Source organism: Ursus arctos, unplaced genomic scaffold (genome assembly GCF_023065955.2).
Source record: "Ursus arctos isolate Adak ecotype North America unplaced genomic scaffold, UrsArc2.0 scaffold_18, whole genome shotgun sequence".
In the NCBI taxonomy this organism is placed as follows: Eukaryota; Metazoa; Chordata; class Mammalia; order Carnivora; family Ursidae; genus Ursus; species Ursus arctos.
In genome coordinates this window covers 51,021,322-51,045,557 of record NW_026622852.1, presented here as the reverse complement: position 1 = coordinate 51,045,557, position 24,236 = coordinate 51,021,322, and the positions used below count along the sequence as shown (strand labels likewise).

Genomic DNA, 24,236 nt, shown 5'->3' with positions numbered 1-24,236 from the left:
TTATAGTCTACACAATGACAAGCTCTGTTTCTATAATGCCCCTTACCACAGGTGAATGGCATGACATTAAAGTGTAATTTGGGAAAAAGCAATTGGGAAAGGAGGGCAATATAACTCAGGGTGAGGACAGGCCTCCCTAAAGGACAGTTTGGCTTATTTCAGGGTGGAGTTTATAGTAGGTTTCTTTCTTTTCTTTTTTTGTTTGTTTGTTTTTTAAAGATTTTATTTATTCATTTGACAGAGAGAGAGAAAGAGAGCATGCACAAGCAGGGGAGGGGCAGGTAGAGGGAGAAGGAGAAGTGGGCTCCCTGCTAGGCTCCCTTCTCTGCAGGGAGCCCAGTACAGGGCTCTATCCCGGGACCCTGGGATCATGACCCAAGCCAAAGGCAGACGCTTAACCTACGGAGCTACCCAGGCACCCCTATTGTAGGTGTCTTTGGGTAACATTTTAGTAATTGTTCTTTAAAGGGGTGTACACAGTGCAGCCCCCAAATTTAGTAACCAACAGTTTTGTGAGAGTGGGCAAGTAAAGAAATCAACATTGTAGGAAGTAGAGAACTTTTCTCTTTCAGAAATGCATTGTGGAGAGAAGAATGGGAGATAGCTTCTTTGGTGGCTTGTGTCCAAGGATGTATGGGGGGAAATGTTCAAATTGTACTCCTGGTATGGGTTCTGATTCGCTGATAGAAGTTTGACCTGTTCTTCATGATCCTGGGGTCCTGAGATCAAGCCCCGTGTTAGGCTCTCTGCTCAGTGGGGAGTCTGCTTCTCCCACTCCCTCTGCTGCTCCCTCTGCTTGTGCTTTCTCTCTCTCTCTGTCAGATAAGTGAATAAAATCTTAAAAAATAAAAAACTTAAAAAAAAATAAAGAAGTTTGACCTGTTCTTATGTGAAATCCAAAAGGGAGTGTGGATGGGACAGGGCCTAATAGCATGCAGGTCTCATGGGCAGGACACAGAAAACTCTGCCCACTCTTGTACAGATTACAGCATAGCTCTTCTACAGATACATTGGTGGAATTCTCTTTGAGAAGGTTTGCTGAGTGTACCTAAAAAAATACTACAAATATTAATTAGGCAAGGCATTATACCTAAAAAAGGTAGGTAATGTCCCAAGATAGGTGCTTTAAAACATCACTGTATTGTTTTAGGGGTTCCTGGTTGGCTCAGTTGGTTAAGTGTCTGATTCTTGGTTTCAGCTCAGGTCGTGATCTCCAGTTTGTGAGATTGAGCCCCACGTTGAGCTCCGCACTCAGCAGGGAGTCTGCTTAAGATTCCCTCTCCCTCTCCTTCTGTTCCCCCCCCCCGCCATGTGCTCTTGTGCACGCATGTGCTCTCTCAAATAAATGAATAAATAAATGAATAAAATCTTTAAAAAAATCACTGTATTGTTTTATTTTAAAAATTGTGTAACATCAGAAACAAGATTTCAAAAATGCTTGAAATTGGAAGGATAGCCATCTCCATAAGGAGTGGTTTTGAGTGGTTCTCATCAAGGTGGTAATTATTATTTTTTAACAGGTAATGTATATGTTTAAATAAAATAATAGCTTTCTTGAGAAATAAATATCATAAAATTAACTTTACTTATTTTTAAGATTATTTATTTATTTTTAAATTTTAAGTAGGCTCCATGCCCAATGTGGGGCTTGAACTCACAAGCCTGAGATAAGAGTGGCATGCTCTCCTGACTGAGCCAGCCAGGTGCCCCTTTAAGATTTTATTTTATTTATTGACTATTATTTTTAAAGATTTTACTTACTTGAGAGAGAGAAAGAGCGAGAGCACAGAGGGAGAGGGAGACACAGACTCCCTGCTGAGCAGAGAGCCTGATGAGAGGCTCTATCCTAGGGCCCAAGGATCATGACTTGAGATATAGGCAGATGCTTAACCAACTAAGCCATCCAGGTGACCCTAAGATTTTCTTTTTAAGTAATCTCTATACCCATTGTGGGGCCCGAACTTAGAGCCCTGAGATCAAGAGTCACATGCTCTACTGACTGAACCAGCCAGGTGCCCCTATTTATTTATTTTTAAATTTTTTAATTAAAAAATTCTTTTTAAGTAAGCTCTTTGCCCAATGTGGGGCTTGAACTCAGGACCCTCAGATGAAGAGTCACATGTTCTACCTACTGAGCCAGCGAGGCACCCCTAAAAATTAACTTTTAAAGGGGTGTGTGAATGGCTCAGTTGCTTAAGTGTCCGAGTCTTGATTTTGGCTCAGGTTGTGATCTTGGGGTCATGAGATCGAGCCCTGGGTCAGGCTCTGCGTACTCAGCAGGGAGTCTGGTTGAGATTCTCTCTACCACTCCCTCTGCCCCTCCCCCCTGCTCTCCCTCTCTAAAATAAATGAATAAAAATCTTTTAAAAATTTAAAAAAAATAAATTTAAAAGTGGGTTTTAGTTTTTTCAGAGTTGTCTATCACCATAATTAGTGTTTGAACATTTTTGTTACCCCAAAGAGAAATTCCATACCTGTTAGCAGTAACTCTCCATTTCCCTGTTATCCTAAACCCGAGGCATAGACAACCACTAATCAACTTTCTGTCTCCATGGATTTGCCCATACTGAACATTTTATTTAAATTGAATCATATAGTATGTGGCCTTTTGTGACTGGTATAACGTTCTCAAGGCTCATCTACTTTGTAACGCGTACCATTACTTCATTTTGTTCTATGGTTCAATGATATTCCATTGTATGGATGTGTACCACATTTTGTTAATCCATTCATCTGGGTTTCCACTTTTTTGGCTATTGTTAATAATGCTGTAGTAACACTGGTGTAAAGGTATTTATTGAGTCCCTGCTTTCAATTCTTTTGTCTTTATATCTAGTGTGTTAGTCCTGGGCAGGTGGTAATTCTCTTTAGCATTTCGAAGAACTGCCAGACTGTTTTCCATAGTGGCTGTCCCATTTTACATTCCTATCAGCAATGTGTGAGGGTTCCAGTTTCTCCACATTCTTGCTAGCACTTGTTATTTTTCGTTTTTAAAAACTTGTGGTCATCTCAGTATGTGTGAAGTGTTACCCATTGTGGTTTTGTTTGCCTTTATTTCCCTAATAACTAATGATACTGAGCATTTTTTAAATGCACTTATTGGCCATTTGTATATTTTCTTGGGAAATATGCCTGTTCAAGTCTCTTGCCTGTTTTTTTTTTTTTTTAGACTTATTTGAGAGAGAGAGAGAAAGCACTTGAGGGTAGGGGCAGAGGGAAAGGGAGAGAGAGAAACCTAAACAGACTCCTTGCTGAGCAGGGAGCTGGACACATGGCTTGATCTCACCACTCTGAGATCATGACCTGAGCCAAAACCAAGAGTGGGACTCTTAACCAACTCAGCCACCCAGGCGCCCCCTTTGCCCATTTTCTTAGTTGATTTTTTAAAAATCTTTTTGTTGAGTTTTAGTTCTTCCTATATTCTGGATATTAAACCTCTGTAAAATTTATGATTTCTAAATATTTTCTCCCATTCTGTGGGTTGGTTGTTTTTTCACTTTCTTGATAATGTCCTTAGATGCACACAAGTTTTTTAATTTTGATGAAGTCCAGTTTATCTATTTTTTATCACTCATGCTTTTTTTTAAAGATTTTATTTATTTTAGAGAAGGAGAGAGAGAGCACATGTATGAGCGGAGTGGGGGTGGAGCAGAAGGAGAGGGAGAGAATCTCAAGCTGACTCCGTGCTGACCATGGAGCCTGATGTGAGGCTTGATCTCACAATCCTGAGATCATGACCCTAGCTGAAATCAAGAGTCGGACGCTCAACTGACTGAGCTACCCAGGCGCCCCTATCGATCATTCTTTTGATACATCTAAGGCTTCATTGTCAAATCCAAGGTCAAGAAGATTTACTCATATGTTTTCTTCTAAGAGTTTCATAGTTTTAGCTCTTATATTTAGGTCATTCATCCTTTATGAATTAATTTTCGTAAATGCTGTGAGGTAGGAGTCCAGTTTCATTCTTTTGCATGTGGAAATCCAGTTGCCCCAGTACCACCTGCTGGAAAGACTATTCTTTCTGGTAATATGTTTCTAATAAGTTTTTTGTATAGGTAATACATTCATATGTTTCCAAACTTAAAAGGTATAAAAGACTATAAATGTTAAGTCTTCCTTCGACCTCTGCCCCCAGCACCCAGTTCCCTTCCTTATGTTGGATCTTTCCAGAAACAACAGTTTAGGCATGTACAAGTAAGTATAAGCAAGCATGTGCATGTATATGGTTTTTTCTTTGATATAAGAGGTAGCATGAACATTATTTTGCATCTTGCTTTTTTTTTTTTTCCCAGTTTAAGGCTGTTTCTAATTTTGACATTTTAGTGTGTTTTTTTTTTTTTAAAGAAATGTAGTAACTACTGGAAAATAGGAAAAATAATTTGATGCGTCTGTTTCCTTCCACGAAGAATAAATGTTTTTCATGCTTTTTTTAAAATTAAAAGAAATAAAGATGAAAGTGGAATTCCTTTTGCTTGACATCTCCAGCACCTGCTACTGTGGGCTTGGTGTATATCCTTCTAGGTCATGTTTTATAATTCAGTGTACACATATATGTAGTAGACTGAGGATATAACTGTGTGTGTATGTATAAAACTCTGCAGAGCACTTTGCATGCACTATCTTATTTAATCCTCAGAATGTCCAGGTAGGTATCTCTATTTTGTGAATGAGGAAACTGAGACACAGAAAAAGATCAAGTAACTTGCTCAGGGGTACACAGCTAAGGTAACAAACAGTAATCTAAGTAATAGGTAAAAGGTAGAGCTGATATTTGACCTCTAATTTTTTTGGACTTCAAAGTCTATGCTCTTAACCTTGGAACTCTACCATGGTATTAATTGGTATGCCCCTTTTCTTAGAGTATAAAATATTCTGGGAATGGTACTTGTTGATTAGGAATAAAGGACTATTCCCTCTCAGCCCTACTCTTTTTCTCCAAAATTTGACCTTCCAGCAGCATTGAACATAATTGATTACTCCTCATTTTCTTTGTTGCCCCTGCCCCTTGATCACTCCTCTCTTTTTTTTTTTTAAAGATTTATTTGAGAGAGAGAGAGCACGAATGGTGTGAGGGGCAGAGGGAGAGGCAGACCCCCCCCCACCTCGCTGAGCAGGGAGCCTGACATGGGGCTCTATTCCAGGACTCCAGGATTATGACCTGAGTCAAAGGCAGATGCTTAACTGACTGAGCCACCTAGGTGCCCCTGATCGCTCCTCCTTTGAAACATTTTCTTCACTGGACTTTTAGGATACCACACACTCATCGTTGCCTTTCTGTTTCACCAGTCTGTCTCTTTTGCTTGTTCCTCCTATTTTCCCTAACTTCTAAATATTGGTGTATCTTAAGGATCATTTCTTGATCTTATCCTTTCCTCTCTTTTTAGCTACCACTTTAGTTATCTCTTCTAGTCTCATGTATGTATGTATGTATGCATGTATATCCTGACAATTTCTAAATTGGTCTCTCTGGCTCAGATTCTTTTCCTTGAATTCAAGTCTCATTTGATCACTTGTTTACAGCACATCTGGGCACTTGGAAATCTGATAGGCATCTGAGACTTCATGTGTCAAAATCAGATTCTGACAGCCAAATAGTGGAAATAACCCAAATGTGTAGCAACTGGTGAATGGATAAGTAAAATGTGATGAATACATACAGTAGAATATTATTTATTTAGAAAAAAGAACAAAGTAAAAACACATTACAATATGGAAAAGCATGTAATGAAAAGCATTATATTAAGTGAAAGAAGCCAGTCACAAAAGGCCACATATCCAGATGTCCAGAGTGGGCAAAGCCATAGAGACAGAAAGTAGATAAGTGATTGCCTAGGGCTGTGGGGTGGGGTTGTGGGAGGGGACTACCAATGAGTACATAGCTTTTTGAGGGATGATGAAAGTTTTTTTTTTTGTAGCTTTGAGGAATTTTATTATTAAAAGCTAACACTCATATACTTCAACTAACAATAATGTAAAATTCATCACACATTTACTTCACTATTTAGCTTGACCTTCTAGTAAATCTTTAGCTTTATTTATTTTGGCTGCTATATAAGGAGATCCTCCCTTGTCTGGATAATTTATTTTTATTTTATTTTATTTTATTTTTTTAAAGATTTTTTTTTTTTTAAAGATTGTATTTATTTGACAGAGAGAGACAGCGAGAGAGGGAACACAAGCAGGGGAAATGGGAGAGGAAGAGGAAGGCTCCCAGCAGAGCAGGGACCCTGATGCGGGGCTCGATCCCAGGACCCCGGGATCACGCCCTGAGCCGAAAGCAGACGCTTAAGGACTGAGCCACTCAGGCGCCCCTTGTCTGGGTAATTTAAAAACATAATTCATCGATGAGCAGCTCTTATTTTTCATTTATTGGCAGTAGTATGCCTCGTATTAATGCTGCTTCTCGTTTTGTCATTTTGGGTTCCAACCCACTTCTGTAAGGCATCACTGAAGGCAGATTTTGGTAGACGTTGAAAAACTTGTTTCACTGGAGGCTCCATATGTTTCATGGCTTGCGAAACATAACATCCTGCAGCAGCAATGGTCAGTCCAACTGCTGCTATTGTACTGGCCATGGCTGTGGCTCGGCTCCCTGGCCTTCATTGAGAGCAAGGTTCATCCCAGTTCAAAGGTCTCTGCCACCAATTCCTATGCCTCTACCAGACAGTGACACAGCCATCACCAGCAAGCACTGAAAATGTTCTAAAATTAATTATGGTGATGGTTCCGAACACTGAGTATACTAAAAAAACAACTGAATTTTGTGCTTTATTTTTTTTTTAAGATTTATTTATTTATTTGACAGAGAGAGAGAGAACAAGTAGGCACAGAGGCAGGCAGAGGGAGGAAAAGCAGGCTCCCCGCTGAGCCCGATGCGGGGCTCGATCCCAGGACCCTGGTATTGTGATCTGAGTCGAAGGCAGATGCTTGACCAACTAAGCCACCCAGGCGCCCCCTGAATTTTGTGCTTTAATGGGGTATTTTTTGGTATATGAATTATATCTCAATGAGGTTGTTAAAAAATCAAATTCCTGGTTCCCCATCCCCCAAACTAAACTCAAACAAATAAAAACAATCTGCCCATGCAAGAAATAATTGATAAGCTGGACGTCATTAAAATTAAAAATGTTTGCTTTGTAAAAGACACTGTCAGGAGAAGAAGACACATTTGATAAAGGACTTTTTTTTTTTTTTAAAGATTTTATTTATTTGGCAGAGATAGAGACAGCCAGCGAGAGAGGGAACACAAGCAGGGGGAGTGGGAGAGGAAGAAGCAGGCTCATAGCGGAGGAGCCTGATGTGGGGCTCGATCCCGGAACGCCAGGATCACGCCCTGAGCCGAAGGCAGACGCTTAACCGCTGTGCCACCCAGGCGCCCCTGATAAAGGACTTTTATCCATAATATGCAAAGAACTCTTAAAATTCAACAATAAGAAAACAGTTCCATTAAAAAATGGGCAAAGACCTGAGCAGACACCTCACTAAAGATTTACAAATGACAAGCATATGAAATGGTGCTCCTCATCATACATCATTAGGGAAATAAATGCAAATTAAAGCAGTGTTATACCACTACAAGGCTATTAGAACAGTCAGAATCCAGAACACTGATATCACCAAATGTTGGCAGAGTTGGGGAGCAACAGGAACTCTCATTCATGCTTGATGGGAATGCAGAATAGTACAGCCACTTTGGAAAATTGTTTGGCAATTTCTTGCCAGACTCGTACTGTACAGTCTAGCAGTCATGCTCCTTGCTATCTACCCAAATTAATTGAAAACTTGTGTTCACCAAAAACCTACACATGGATTTTTATGGTAGCGTTATTCATAACTGCTAAAATTTGGAACCAACCAACATGTCCTTCAGTAGGTGAATGAATAAATAAACTGGTACATCAAGACATTGAAATATTATTTAGCACTAAAAAGAAATGAGCTATCAAGCCATTAAAAAACATGAAGGGACCTTAAATGCATATTATTAAGTGAAAGAACTGAATCTGAAAAGTCTACTTATGTATGATTTAAACTGTATGACACTCTGGAAAAGACAAAACTATGATGGCAGTAAGATCAGTGGTTTCCAGGGTTTGGGGAAGGGAAGGATGAATAGATGAAGCACAGAGGATTTTTAGGGCAGTGAAACTATTCTGTATGATACTATAATTCTGTATATATGTCGTTATATATTTGTCCAAACCCATAGAATGTACAACACCCAAAAATGAACCCTAATGTAAACTATGGACTCTGCAGAGTAATGATGCATCAGTGTAGGTTCATAAGTAACAAATGTACCGCTCTGATACGGGATGTTGGTAGTAGAAGAGGCTGTATGTATGTGTTTGTGAGCAGCAGATACATGGGAATTCTCTGCGTCTTCTCAATTTTACTGTAAACCTAAAACTGCTCTAAAAAATAAATTCTATTTAAAAGAAAAAAACTACAATAGGAAAATCTTTCCTTGGAGTCTTAACTATCTCAATAATGACTATTAACACCCTTGGAGTTACTTAAGCCAAAAAAATTTTTTAAAGATTTATTTATTGGGGTGCCGTGGTGGCTCAGTCAGTTAAGCGTCTGCCTTCGGCTCAGGTCATGATCCCAGGGTCCTGGGATCAAGCCCCATGTGGGGCTCTGTGTTCAGTGGGGAGCCTGCTTCTCCCTTTCCCTCTGCCTGCCGCTCTGCTTGCTTGTGCATGTGCTCTCTCTCTCCATCTCTCTCTGTGTCAAATAAATAAATCTTAAAAAGAAATATTTATTTATTAGAGAGAGAGATCAAGAGCACACGAGTTGGGGGAGGGACAGAGGGAGAAAATCTTCAAGCAGACTCCCTGCTGAGCACGAAGCCCAAAGTAGGGCTTGATGTCACGACCCATGAAATCATGACCTGAGCCAAAACCAAGAATTGGATGCTTAACCGCCACCCAGGCATGCCTTAAGCCAAAAACATTGAGTCATCCTTGATTCCTTTCTTTCAATGCTGTCTTTCCAATTGTTCTTAAATCTAGTGGATTCTCCATGCAGAAAACATCTGGAATCTGTTCACTTGTGACCACTTCCTACTTTGATGATGCTGGTCCAAGCCAGTATTAACTTTTACCTACATTATTGTAGAAGGCCCCTAAGTGGTATCCCTGCTTCTGCCTTTACCTCTTTCCTATCCCTAAGTTCCTCATGGCCCATAAAACATAGCAGACATAAGATCATAATCACTGCTCTGCTTAGGGCCTCCCAATGGCTTCCTGTTAAAAGCCAGGTCCTTACATTCACCCCCAACGACCTAACAATGTTCTGTGGTGCTCTCCTGTTTTTCTTATTCAATCCACTAACCACTCCAGCTTTTCGTGTTTCTCAGACAGCAAGCATGCTTTCATCCAAGCATTTTGTACTTACTGTTTTCTCTGGCTGTAATGCTTTTCCCCCATAACATTACCTTTTTCTGATTTTTGCTCAAAAGTCACTTTATCAGTAAGGCTACTGTGCTTACCCCATTTAAGATGTCAGTACCACCTCCCACCTCTGCCACTATTTACTCCCGTTACAGTGTTTCATTTTTCTTCATTCCTCTTACCACTATCTGAAAAAGTAGTATGAAAAAATATTTTTAACTTATTTCTTTATTTTCTGTACCTCTCCTCATTAGAGTTTAAGCCCCTTGAGAGCAGGGCCTTTAGTCTGTTTGATCATTACTATTTATTTAGTTTGTTTCTAGAATTACTGGTATCATATTAGGCTCTCAATAAATATTTGCTGTGCTGAACAACTAAATATTCAAGATAGTACAGTGAAAAGAGGTAGGTAACCTGGATTACAGATCTGTTGCTAAGATTAAGTAGTTTAGTGACCTGAGTGCTTGTGAGTCTCAGTCTTATCATCTGGGTCAAGTGAAAGATTTGACATAGGTGGTTTTTAATGCAGTGAGATAATAGAAATATCTATCTATCTATCTATCTATCTAGGAATATCTTTTGTTCTAAAGAGGTGACTCTGGGTGGGCTCCCAGATGGCTCCTAGATATAGACTGCTCAGTGGAAAAACCAAACCATGATTAGAAGCTTGGCATTTTCAGTCCTGCCCCCCATTCTCTTCAGAAGGGAGAAGGGCTGAAAATGGAGTTGATGATGGATCATGTCTACATGTTGAAGCTTCCATAAAATCTCTGAAGTATGGGGTTCAGAGAACTTCCATCTGAATGTTCATTCATATCCTTTGTCATGTTCTTAAATGTAAACTGGTAAATGTAAGTCAATGTTTTCCTGAGTTCTGTGAGCTGCTCTAGCAAATTAATCAGACCCAAGGAGGAGATCTTTGTAACCTCCATAACCTTTGATCTGCAGCTGGTTGGTCAGAAGCACAGATGATAATCTGAGCTTGTGACTGATGTCTGGTGCGCGGGGGGGAGGGGGGTGGCGCAGCCTTGTGGGACTGAGCCCTTGTGGGATCTGATGTTATCTCTGTGTGGATAGTGTCAGAATTGAGTTAAATTGTAGGATAACCAGCTGGTGTCACAAGGAGTTGCTTGTTGTGGGGAAAAAACCTCCTCGTATTCGGTGACCAGAAGTGTGAGTGTTCTGTGTGACTAGTACAGGAGACACACAGGAAAGAAGCACACACTAGGGAAGAACTGGATTTTTCCCTACAGAGGAAAGAAAAAGGTGGGTTTTTTTTCTTTTAGAAATGTAAGCCAGAATTTTTTAATTGAAGGAACCTTGAGAAACCATCTTTCTTTATAAAGTTATGGCTCTGAGTCCAGAAATACTGTTTCACTCACTGGTATCTATTCCTGTTATGAATAGTGGAAGGATTATTGGCAGGACTAAGGCTTGTTTGGTGAAGCGTCTGAGGGTTGTGGGAAATTCAACACAAGAAGGAGCTAGCTACTCAGGGGCCCAAAGCCGGAAGGACTCCAGGCCAAAAGAAAGATCTTGCCTTTGGGGTTCTATTTGAAGCTCAGGAATTTAGCCTAGGAATAAGAACAAACTGTTTTATTTTGAAATTTTCTAAGCAGCTGTATTTCCCCTCTTTTTCTTTTGAGGGACTTCCGCTAACCCCCCTCCCCCTCCCCCACCCCGGTCGGTTGTCTGTCATTGTGAGTTATCTCCTATGCTTGGCTCTGTGTGAGGTAGCTATTGTTGTTAAAGTTTGTCTCTTATATGTTTAGGTAGATTGTAGCGTTTAGTTAGATTTTTATTTTTTTATTTTATTTTTTTAGATTTTATTTTTTAAAGTAATCTGTACACCCAATGTGAGACTCAAACTTACAACCCCAAGTTCGAGAGTCACATGCTCTACCAACTGAGCCAGCCAGGCATCCCTAGCATTTAGATTTCTTAATTTTTTCTTATGACTTTATTTCTTAGAGAGAGAAAGAATGAGAGAGCATGTGCGCATGTGTTGGGGAGGAGCAGAGGGAGGACAAGCAGACTCCATGCTTAGCATGGAGCCCAAAGTGGGGCTCAATCCCACAACCTTGAGATCATGACCTGAGGCGAAACCAAGAGTTGGAGGCTCAACTGACTGCACCATCCAGGAAGCCCTTAGATTTCTTAATCATTTCATTATGCTTGTGGTGGTATTGTTGTTGTTGTTGTTTTTAAGTAAGCTCTACATCCAACATAGGGCTTGAACTCATGACCCTGACAAGCCAACAAGGTGCCCCTTTTAAATTAATTAATTTTTAGTTTTTAATATTTTTTAATGCTTGTGTAGTGTAATTTCTCCCTTCTTGGCAGACCTATCATAAAATCTGGTAGGGCCTCTGACTGTACTATGAATTGGTCTCAGATGGAATGTAGGTTCTCCCCCAGTTCTCCATGCATAGCAGGACTGTACACTTCTTCTTCACTGCATTGTTGTGAGGACCATTTTCTTTCCATGAAATCTTTTGCTACGAGTGTTTTAGGAGGACAAGTATTTTTTAAATGCAAACACTTAGAGTTCTTTTTAAAAAGTAGGGTGATTCCTCAATTTTAGGTTTACATTTTGTAATTAATTTTAATCTTTTAATTTTGAGATAACTGGATTTATTTGTAGTTATAAGAAGTAATACTGAGAGATCCCATGTACCCTTCACTCAGTTTTCCCTAGTAGTAAGGTCATGTAGAACTATAGTAAAAATACCACAACCAGGATATTGACATTAATACAACCCATGATCTTGTTTAGATTTCTCCAGTTTTACTTGTACTCATTTGTGTGTGTGTGTGTGTGTTTGTGTTTATTTCTCTGCAATTTTATTACATCTGTAGTTTTATTTATCCAACACCGTATTCAAGGTACTTCCATTACCACAAGGATTCCTCATTTTGTCCTTTTATAACCAGACCCACTTCCTTCCTGCTGCCCCTAATTTGTGGACCCCTTGCAACCACTAAGCTGGTCTCCATTTCTATAAATTCGTTATTTCAAGAATGTTATATAAATGGAATCATACAGGGGCACCTGAGTGGCTCAGTCGGTTAAGCATCTGCCTTGGGATCAGGTCATGATCCCAGGGCCCTGGATCTAGCCCCACATCAGGCTCCTTGCTCAGCGGGGAGCCTGCTTCTCCTTCTCCCTCCACCTGCCATTGCCCCTGCTTATGGTCTCTCTCTCTCTCAAATGGATGAATAAAATCCAAAAAAAAAAAAAAGGAATCATACATATGTAAGTAACCTTTTGGATTAGGTTTTTTCTCACTTGGCATAAATCTCTTGAGATTCATCCAGGTGTGCCAATAGTTTCTTGTTATTGCTGAGTAATGTTCCATGGAATAAATATAGCACAATTTGTTTAACTCTTCACTTGTTGAAGGACACTGATTTATTTCCAGTTTTTGACTGTTATGAATTAAGCTTCTATGGACATTTGTGCACAGATTTTTATGTGGACATAAATTTTCATTGCTAAGAGTGCAGTGCTAGGTCCATATGGTGAGTGCATGGTTTGCAATTTACTGTGTTTATTTTTTTTAAAGATTCATTAATTCATTTTGGAGGTCGGGGGAGGAGGGGCAGAGGGAGAAGGAGAGAGACACCCAAGCAGACTCAGCGCTGAGCTTGGAGCCTGCTGCAGGGCCTGGTCTCCCAACCCTGAGATCATGACCAGAGCCAAAACCAAGAGTTGGGTGCTCTACTCCCTGTGCCACCCTGGCGCCCTTGCAATTTACTTTAAAAATTAGTAGATAAAAATCTTCTCCTATTAGAATTATTTACTCTTACATTTGCTTGGTGAAAAGTATTCTACAGTTTCTTTAAAGCTGTTTTCTAGAACCTATTGTCTGTGTAGGCAGGGAGTTTGCATTTTGGAATAGCCATTGTATCGTCCTCGGGCATTATGAGATGAAGGTGAAAGCTGATGAGTCAAACCACAGAGTCATTAAACTGTAGTTTTCCTTCCCTATGAAACAATATATGTATTAGTTCTTGTCTTTTTTGCATTTGATCCTTAGTTATAATATTGTAGTGAAAGGTTGCATTTTATTTTCTCTTCTTACAGCGGCTATGTGACTATGTTTGTGACCTCCTCTTAGAAGAGTCAAATGTCCAGCCAGTATCGACACCAGTAACAGTGTGTGGAGACATACACGGACAGGTAAAATTTCATGAGCAGATTTTTAGCTTTTGTACTGTTCATAGTCCATGTGTGTTTCCACTTATGCTGCAAAAAAGCCACCAGAAAAACAAGAAACAAAAACATCTGGTCATTTGATAGATTGCCTCAGTCTGTGTGACACTAATGCTTCCTGGTTACTATTACAGTGAGTAAAAGCAGTGGTCAGATTATTCATGGAGTTTGTTGAAATTATACTTGCAAAGTGGATAGAATGCAGCATTATTGCTCTGTGAAGTGGGGAGAGAGAAAATAAATGTGGACAGCTCACACTGATTGTGATTAACAGGAGGTGCTTTGGTTTTAGGTGCTGATTTTCTATTCTGTTTTCTAGTCTATTCATTTCTATTTATTCATTCTATTCACTCACATCACATTTTATTGAAAATGTATCATTTCCTTAGTGGGAATGAGAATAACGAAGGTTCAGAAAGATAAAATTGTTGGTGCATGATTTTACAGCAAGTCACTACTAGAATAGGAAAAAGATTAGTCTCGTTTTTTCACCTGCTGGGTTTTTGTTTTTAAGAGTTTCAAGGCAGTGGCAGGAGGAGTATACCTCATCTTTAGACTCTTACTGTCAGCGTGTAGCCCAGTTGGAAACCCTCTGTGTATTTGTAGAGGTGTTTTGTGTGTATGTATTTTTTTTTTTTAACTGGGAATGAAAGCTGAACGGAACACTCAACTCAGCCTGCTGTATGCGTACAATGGAGTTGTGGCTATAAGACATTATTGTAAACAATATATTTATCAATGCCAGCAGGACTTGTGTCATCTGTGCAATGTCCCTGCCTTGAATAGACTGCCTCAAGGAGCAGAAATGTGTGTAAATTGGTTGTGATTGGTGGCTGCTCCGTGAATTAAGTTCTATTTTGACCACTTTAGAGGGTTCTTTTCTTTTTTGGTTTTCAATTCGTTCTCTTGGTGGTTGAGGTCATAATAAATCTGGCATTTGCATGTTATCAGCTTCTAAATAGAGAGCCCATTATGTCATCTCTGATCTGTTGAAAAATTGATTTATTTATGAGAGGTGGCGGGGAGGGGCACAGGGAGAGGAAGAGAGAACTGAAGCTGACTCGGTGCTAAACATGGATCCCGAGGCAGGGCTCGATCTCACAACTGTGAAATCATGTCCTGAGCTGAAACAAAGAGTTGGACGCTTAAATGACTGCGCCACTCAGGCACTCCATCTATCTTTTAAAATCTTACTTCTCTAGAGTAGACTTAAGGAGTGCATTTCTTCAAATTTCCATATAACTTCTTTCCAAAAATATAATAAACATTTGTATTTTGCTAAGATAAATGATATTAATATAAGCATGCCATAACACATTCCCACAAACTGAAATAAACCAATAATGTTTTCCCCTGATTATAATATTAAAATTGATGGATTACCTGGGTTATCAAGACTTTTTAGTACGTAATTTACAGCCACTTTTTAGTACGAAATTTACAGCCATGATCAAAGGTCAGGAAATTAGAGACAACTTCAAACTACTAAAATTAATTAAAATAATAAAATTTTACTTCTGTAGTACATATACACGTTCAGTCAAACGTACAATTCTAGGTAACATTTTCTTGTGTTTTGAAGGTTAACAAAGTGCTTTTTCACATACTCCATGTCATATTTTTTCAAGAGTTCTGTGAGATTGGATTATTTTGTAGAAAAGGAAACTTAGACTGAAAGACTGAAGAATTAGCCCAAACTCACACAGCTACTAAGGAACATAGTTGAGATTTGAAGCTTAACTTTGGTGCTGGTGTCCATGTTATTTTTAATTATTTTTATTAAAGTATAGTTGATTTAATATGGGTTACGTTGTTTTCAGGTATAAGCCCATGTTATTTTAAGACTACCACCAAAGTGAACATTGTTTCTCTTATAACTTGACCCTTTATATCACTTGCTAATCAAAAGCATGGGACTTTCAGGAGCTTCCAAATGTAAGATGTATCCTTTGGAATTTGTAGAGTTGTCGTCCCTTTGGGCCAGTTCTGGCATTGTAAGATTGGGTTATGAGTGTAAATAAACTCATTAAAAAATTTTGGCAAGCATAAAGTGCTGAGAAGCATTGAAACAGTGTAATCTAGTGAGGAGATTGTAGACTTCATTGTCAGAGCGTGGTTTAAGTCCTGGCGTGGCTGCATATTAACTGTTGAAGAAGTCACTTTGGCTAGGTCACAAGTTTTTTTAGGTATGGTCTATGGACCTTCAAAGGTTTGTAAGGTGGTACAAAATCTATTGAGGGTAAAACTTCAGGTATCTCGGCATGAATCAAGGGAGTAGCACCAGACTATGCTGGTTGTCATTGTATTCTTTACCAGCATACACGCACAATAAAATAAAATGCCAGGATCACTTAAGAATGTCCTTGACGATGATACTTACCTGGCAGGGGAGATACTGTGATCACAAAGAATGTCCTTGGTGAAGCAGTAATATTAATTGTAATTCTCAACCCTTGAGTTGATACATCTTTTGAATAGTCCTGTGATGGAAACAGGAAGTATGCTTAGAGCACATCTGCTGCATACCAAAGAAAAATGGTTTGCTTAAGGAAAATACGTGTGTAGTTGTTTGTGTCACAAACTGAAGTAGCTTCTTTTTTTTTATGGAATGCTATTTTTACTTGAGAGAATGAATGACAAGCTGTGGGTATTTGGCAACCATCTTTGCAACAGTGATGGAGTGAGCCGGTCACTTCAAGGAAAACAATTGACAGTATTTGTTGCCAGTGACAAAATTTGAGTTTTCAAATCAATAATTAGAATTTTAGAAAATTTGAGCCTACCATCATGATGGTGGGCTGTGAGCTTCTGATATTTAAAGACTTTTCTGTTGGTGGTGATATTCACAAATATGTTTTTTTGGTGATCTATAATGAAATATCATTTCTGTTTTCCAAATGACCAGTGTATTAGCCACTGAGAGTGTTAGACCAGTCTACCTAACAGAATAGGAAAAAGACCATTTATCAAGTATTGATATATTAAAAGAATATGCACCATTATCTCTAAAGATTATTAAAATACTCTTCCTTTTTGTAAAATACACTTGTGTGAAGCTGGATTTTCTTCATATGCTCTCATCAGTATATCCCAACAGATTGAATGCAGAGGCAGATTATGAAAATCTAGCCATATTCTGTTTACCCAGACATTAAATTTGTTTTGTTTTTGAAAACATTGTTTATTTTTCATTAGAAATATGTATATGTTACTATTTAATGAGTTGTTACTGATTTAAAAAATTAAATATTAATGATTAGTTTTAATTTCTGTTATGGTCAATAGCAGCTGATATAAGCTATATAAGCAAAAGCTTTTTGGGCACCTGCAATTTTTAAGACTATGAATGGGTACTGAAACTAAAAAGTTTAAAAACTACTGAGCTAGCCAACTGCTTCCTTGTCTCTAATGATGGAATAAAATCCATTTCTCAGGATTGCTTTTATTTTAAAATGAGATTTACAGGGGCACCTGGGTGGCTCAGTTAGTTAAGTGCCCAACTCTTGGTTTCAGCTTAGGTCATGATCTTAGGGTCATGAGATTGAGCCCCACGTTGGGCTCTGCACTCAGAATGGAGTCTGCTTCTCTCCCTTTCTCTCTGCTCCTCCCCCCACTCCTGCGCACGCTCTCTCTCTCTAAAATAAATAAATAACTCTTTTAAAAAATTAAAAAATAAAATGAGACTTACAGAGTGTTCATGATGTGGAAAACATATAATAGATGGTAGAAATTATTTGTGAAATGATGAGGTGAGCTTCCAGTAATGTAGGACAAGCTTAATTGTCTGCACATGTTCTCAGTAAATGTTTATTATGTTAAAGAATTTTGGAAAAAACTTCCATTGTGGAGTAGGAACTGTTGGGTGCCTGAAGCAGAATATTTGATCATGTATTAAATATATATAGGGTAAGTGGAAACTTATAAAAATTTTTATTTAAGAACATATTTCTATAGCTATCAATAGATAAGTTTAAGGACACCCACTCTTCCACCATACCTTTACAAAAGCAACTGTTTTATAAAACTTTTAAATGTTCCCTTTCTGACTCTGTGTGTATACATAGTAAAATTGTGTAGTTTATTATAGGTATATTTTCGTGTTCCATTCTTTTCCCTAATTGTTTTTCCATTTTGCTTCATAGTTTCCATTATAGTCATTATTCATGATTGGTCCAGGTCTTTTGAGTTGGTAGATCATACTTTATTAAAATAGCCTCTTGTGTTAGTCATGAAGTTTGTTTCTTTTATTATTATAAATGATGTTGTAACACATTTTCTGTATATTCACACAGTATTTATTTATTTATTTATCTAAATACTTATTTATTTAATTTTTTGCCCTTCGGATATAGTCACAGAAGTGACTAGACCAGAGTAACACACATACGTGTGTGTGTATATATTCACTTATACACACACACACACACACACACACATATTTTTATTGCTCATACTGTGTGTGTGTATATATATATATATATATATATAAACATATATGTTGTGTTTACTGATATATGATATACATGCATCATATATACATCTGTGGGATGGGAATTGAGAAGTATTTTTTTTAAATAAAGATTAATTATTTATTTTAGTTAGAGCCTGTGGAGGGGTGGGGCAGAGGCAGAAGGAGAGAGAATCCCAGGCAGACTCAGCCCCACATGGGGCTCATTCCCACAGCCCTGAGATCAGGACCTGAGCCAAAATCAAGAGTTGGACACCCAACCGACTGAGCCACCCAGGCGCCCTTAGAAATATACTTTCAAAGGGAAGGGCTCCACATAGTAGAAATGGACAGCAAATACGTTGGACAATTGATAGTCTACCACTGAGATTGAACACTGTTTCATTTATTTGCTTGCTAATTTTAAGAAGGTAGGGAGATTTTATTTTAAACTCTCTAAAGCTTTTTTTTTTTTTTAACTCTAAGCAAGGAACAACTTCAGACTTAGAAAATACTGTTGTAAAGGGTAGTGCTTTATTTCTTTTAGTAGTTAATGTTGAAATTTCAGTTTTGTTCACAATGACTAAGATTACTGTTTTAAGTGTTAGATATGTAACAATTTTATTTTCAAGTATAAAACATAACTGTATAGGAAATGATTAGCTGTAGTTGTTACAATATATTATAGTAAATTCCTTTAATCCAAAATCCTTAGAAAAACTGAAGTTTTGTTTAGGAATTAGGATTAAGATGATCTAGTTAACTGAGGTTACCACATGTACAATTTGTCAATTACCAATTTTCAGTGAAATAGAATATGATGAAATACACAGTTATTTTTTACTGATTATTGAGAAGACACTCCACAGCTAAAGAGCCTGATGGTCTACATCTCCAAAGTAGAGTAGGGGACGATAGGATGATCTGCTCTACAAGATGCTGTGAAGTGTCATATAAATTCATTGGAAAAAAATTCTTATCCATTTGTTTCCTTATCTTTTGTCTCATTAAAATAGATGCTGAATATGGGGTGGGGTGGTTTGGTTAGCTTATTAACAAGTTAGATAACTGATCAGTTATTTTAAATTCTTTGGTTTTTTTTTTAAGATTTTATTTATTTATTCGACAGAGATAGAGACAGCCAGCGAGAGAGGGAACACAAGCAGGGGGAGTGGGAGAGGAAGAAGCAGGCTCATAGCGGAGGAGCCTGATGTGGGGCTCGATCCCATAACGCCGGGATCACGCCCTGAGCCCAAGGCAGAAGCTTTACTGCTGTGCCACCCAGGCGCCCCCAGTTATTTCAAATTCTTCAGTGATGGGGCACCTGGCTAACTCACTTGGTGGAATATGTAACTCTTGATCTTGGGGTCGTGAGTTCAAGCCTCATGTTGGGCATAGAGATTACTTAAAAAATTCTAGATGACAAGATAAAATGAAAGAAATTTGAGGGGGAAGGCCTATAACATTAATGATCTAGGAATGTCTTTACTGGTAATTGTGAGATTTATTTTAGTGCTTTTTTTTTTAGACTTGAGAGCTGTGTGCTTGGCAGTTTGCTTACACTTTCTTTCATAAGTGTCATATTTGAGGTCTTCTTAATTACATGCTTCTTTACACATTTTGCTCTCAGTTTTATTATTTTACTCCACAGGAATTTGTAATCAGCATATGTTGCCTTTCTTTTATAGTTTTATGACCTTTGTGAACTATTCAGAACTGGAGGTCAGGTTCCTGACACAAACTACATATTTATGGTATGTAAACCCCAATGATACCACATACTTATTTAAAATGGAAAGGATCTGATTTATTAGCTGAAAATTACATAATAATTTCATTGTCATATGACATTCACTATTTAGTTATATGAAATGGTGATGCTGTACTTTTTTACATTTTGCCATGTCGTCTAGTTGAAAATAATTGCTTTAGTAAATTGCCATATGCATAGGGCTGTGTTGTAGCCCTAAGTAATGGTTGGCCGAAAAATAGCTCAGAACCACGCAACGTTAAGGCACAAATCTCTAATTTACTGTTATTTTATCACACTTTTTTTGAGCATTCATTTTCATCTGTTAATCAGTCTGTGGATTGATGGGTATATGCACATACACATTTGCTATTAGGGTGGATATTTGCTTACTTTGCTTTTGGAATGTAATGTTATTGTTGATTTTTTTCTAAATCCTATAATTTTCCTTCCTTCTAAAGCTTTCCTGTTCTTTTAGCTGTTTTGCTATTGATCTAACGTTGTCTCAAGTAAAACATTAATGGGAAGTGTAAATAGTGTGGCTTCACATGCAGTTGTTAAATACACAGCTGAACCTAGAACACTGTTATAATTAGGGTATCTGCTGTTACAAAATCACTATTTCTTCAAGTTGGTAGTTTTTCTGATATAGTTAAGGTGATTTTTGGGGCGCCTGGCTGACTCAGTCAAAAGAGCATATGACTCTTGATCTCAGGGTCATAAATTGGAGCCCCACAATAAAGTGATTTTTGAAATTCATTTTAAAATTTTTGATTCACATAGGACCTTTTAGAAACATCTGCTAATGTAGGTAGTAGAGAATTGGAAAAATGGTGGTTGTGCAGGGAAGATCCTTGAGAGAATTGCACCGCAGGTTCCTGTAGGCCTCCTGAATCATAAGACTAGCACAGTTAGTAGAGACCGCTTATTTACTTCGATTTGAGTTTTTTGTTGAAACCCAATTTCCAAGTAATTCAACATTTGACTCTTCATTTTTGTTATTTTTGGCCTTGTCTCTGAGTTTGTACACTTTGGTATGATTAAAAAAACTATTGTTGCTATTGTATTGTTTCTAACTATAAACTTTTACTTTACAGGGTGATTTTGTAGACAGAGGTTACTATAGTTTGGAGACCTTCACTTACCTTCTTGCACTAAAGGCTAAATGGCCTGATCGTATTACACTTTTGCGAGGAAATCATGAGAGTAGACAGATAACACAGGTGTATGGATTTTATGGTAAGACTTTCCATTTCTTTGAGTCTGAATATTGTTTTACTTTCCTCTTTGGGAGAAAAGCTATAGAAGTCATACATGTGCTTTATAGTTAAAATTAGAAATACAGATCATCTTTTTCGACTTTCTCAACCTTTAACTCCTCTTCTTCCCCCAATCAATTGGGAACCTGACCATGGAGAGACAACTGTTCTTAACTTTTTGGTGTACATTGTCCTAGATCATTGTTGCCTCAAAGTGTAGCCTTCAGTTTACCTCAAATGAATCATCAGGGGTGCTTGTTAAAAATGTACATTGCTGGGCCCCACTGAAAACCTTTTGGGGTGGGAATCCTAGAATCTGCTGAAGGCGAATGTTCTGCACTTGAAAGTTTGAGAACATATTGTGTGTGTGTGTGTGTGTGTGTATTTGTAAACATATTTGTGTGTGCACATACCTGTTTTTTTCACTTAATGCTACCAGCCTTTCTTCACTTCATTGATGTTATTTTTATAACTGCATTGTATTACACTGTATGGATGTACTATAATTGATTAAACCAGTATCTTTAACATTGGACATTGGAATTGTTTTTAAGTTGCTGTTATACACATAGCTGAATGAATAGCCTTTTACATATGTTTAATATTGTATGTGTATAATATATATAATTATGTATCTATGTATCTTTGTGCTCTATTCAGAGTGATGACTGCAGGTGTACTTACTGGAGCTCAAGTATTTTCTCGCACAATTTGCAGAAAATCTCAGAAGAGAGAATCTAGGCCTGGGAAATGTTGAGATAGGAATCACTGATGCTCCTATAATTAAGGGTCCTCTGATTTGTTTGATTATCCTACTAGAGTAAGGTGGCCACATTAAATAAATTACTCTGTTTGATAGAATTGTCCAGTATGAATAACATAATAGAGCAAAGCATTTGTTTTGTGTTATATGAATTTAATATTTAGCTCTTTCTGATCATGGCATTTTTTTTTTTAAAGATTTTATTTATTTATTTGACAGAGATAGAGACAGCCAGCAAGGGAGGGAACACAAGCAGGGGGAGTGGGAGAGGAAGAAGCAGGCTCATAGCGGAGGAGCCTGATGTGGGGCTCGATCCCATAACGCTGGGATCACGCCCTGAGCCGAAGGCAGACGCTTAACCACTGTGCCACCCAGGCGCCCCCTGATCATGGCATTTTGATCAATAACTAGAGCTGCTTTGTAGGGCCACTTCTGGAATGAAAAGCAGGACCACATGCTTAGACTAGTTAAACACAAGTCTCCTTCATGGCTCTATGTGGAAGACCTACCAGGTCATAGCTTGCCATCCTAGTTTCAGTTAAACTTCTTTAGTATTGGATGAGTTCTTTATTTTTATGGGCAGCCGAACTTCATTAATGAGAAACTCTTCTATTTCTTTCATAGATGAGTGCCAAACCAAATATGGAAATGCTAATGCCTGGAGATACTGTACCAAAGTTTTCGACATGCTCACAGTAGCAGCTGTAAGTTTATGTAAATCTTTGTAAAACCTCAAGCATTTTCCTGCCAATAACCCTTTGCGTACTTTTATCTAATTGCCATCTCAATTATATTGACATCATTAACATTCATTGATGAATTTAGATATGACTGAGTTTATTATTATACTTTCAACTCTGTTATCCTTTTCGCTAGTTAATAGATGAGCAGATTTTGTGTGTTCATGGTGGTTTATCTCCTGATATCAAAACACTGGATCAAATTCGAACCATTGAACGGAATCAGGAAATTCCTCATAAAGGAGCATTTTGTGATCTGGTTTGGTCAGACCCTGAAGATGTGGATACTTGGGCAATCAGTCCCCGAGGAGCAGGTTGGCTTTTTGGCGCAAAGGTCACAAATGAGGTAAAGCCAATATTTTTTGAAAAATGGTTTGTTTGTTGCTAATGGACTACATAAAGAACATAACCTTCTGTTTCTCATCTAGTTTATCATGTATGTCTTTCCTTACTGGTTAAATGAGATCACATAATGAAAGCACCTCCTTCAGTATCCACTTGGCAATATGTGTAAAATAAATGTTTCTTCTTCTTCTTCTTTTTTTTAAATATTGCAATTAAGTAATACGATAGCAAGGGCAAGATAGGCAACATACACACACACACACATATACATATAAAATTTTTAATATATATTTTCAATTTAGATTTTTTTTAGTAAAGATTTTATTCATTTATCAGAGAGAGAGAGAGAGCACAAGCAGGGGGAGTGGCAGGCAGAGGGAGAGGCATGCTCCCCTGCTGAGCGAGGAGCCACATGTGGGACTTGATCCCAGGACCCTGGGATCATGACCTGAGCCAAAGGCAGGTACTTACCCAGCTGAGCCACCCAGGCGCCCTTCGATTTAGATTAATTGACATGTAATACTGTATTAGTTTTAGATGTATAACATGATGATTTTATATATATGTGTGTGTGTGTGTGTATGAAAACCAACTTTTGAAGTTCAGCTGTTTTCAATTTAAAAAAATCACGCACATTCACGTATATGCACGTAGGGATGAGCTTATATTGGGTAGTAATCCAGCTCAATGGAATTAGAGGGTTAGGTTCAGCATAATTTAGGTAAATTATTTATGCTCCGTGAGCCTGTTTCCTTAAGTTACAAAAGAAGAATAATAAATTTCAGAATTCTTACAAGAATCATATTAAACCCTGAATAAATGATAGATATTGATAGTGATATATTTTTTATTATACCATAAAAACTTTGTTTCATATCTGATAGTGCTTATAGAATGGTTTTCTTCCAGAAACTTCTAATAAGTTAGTGATTGTGTGATTTCTGTAGCTTAGGCCAAAGCAGCTCTATTTGTCTATAACTTACTAGAAGTAGTGGGGATAGCTAGTAGAATGGGTTCTATAATCATGAGAACTTTAGTAGTAAAAGGATTTATCTTTTTTATTATTTTATTTATTAATTTTTTTAGAGGGGGGGAGGGGAGAGGGAGAGAGTATCTCCATGCCCAGTGTGGAGCCAGACATGGGGCTCAATCTCACAACCCTGAGAGCATGACCTGAGCCGAAATCAAGAGTCGGTGCTTAACTGACTGAGCTACCCAGGTGCCCCTATACTTTAAGTATTATTTTCATATATATATATATATACGTATATATTAATATATACGTATATGTATGTATGTATATAGCATGTTTTTTTTAAAT

General features: G+C 38.0%; 1 protein-coding gene across 3 annotated transcripts in view; it reads left to right on the top strand.

The window, feature by feature from the left end:
- Window positions 1-24,236, top strand: part of PPP6C (protein phosphatase 6 catalytic subunit) — a 35,357-nt gene that overhangs the window by 7,833 nt on the left and 3,288 nt on the right. Inside the window, exons 2-6 of one of the 3 annotated variants that reach the window (XM_026513956.4) lie at window positions 13,483-13,578; window positions 19,747-19,812; window positions 20,906-21,047; window positions 22,455-22,534; window positions 22,707-22,916. In XM_026513956.4, coding sequence (XP_026369741.1) covers window positions 13,483-13,578; window positions 19,747-19,812; window positions 20,906-21,047; window positions 22,455-22,534; window positions 22,707-22,916 — 594 coding nt within the window. The remainder of the gene's footprint in view (window positions 1-13,482; window positions 13,579-19,746; window positions 19,813-20,905; window positions 21,048-22,454; window positions 22,535-22,706; window positions 22,917-24,236) is intronic. The other 2 variants (XM_057313757.1, XM_057313756.1) reach the window with 2 other exon arrangements.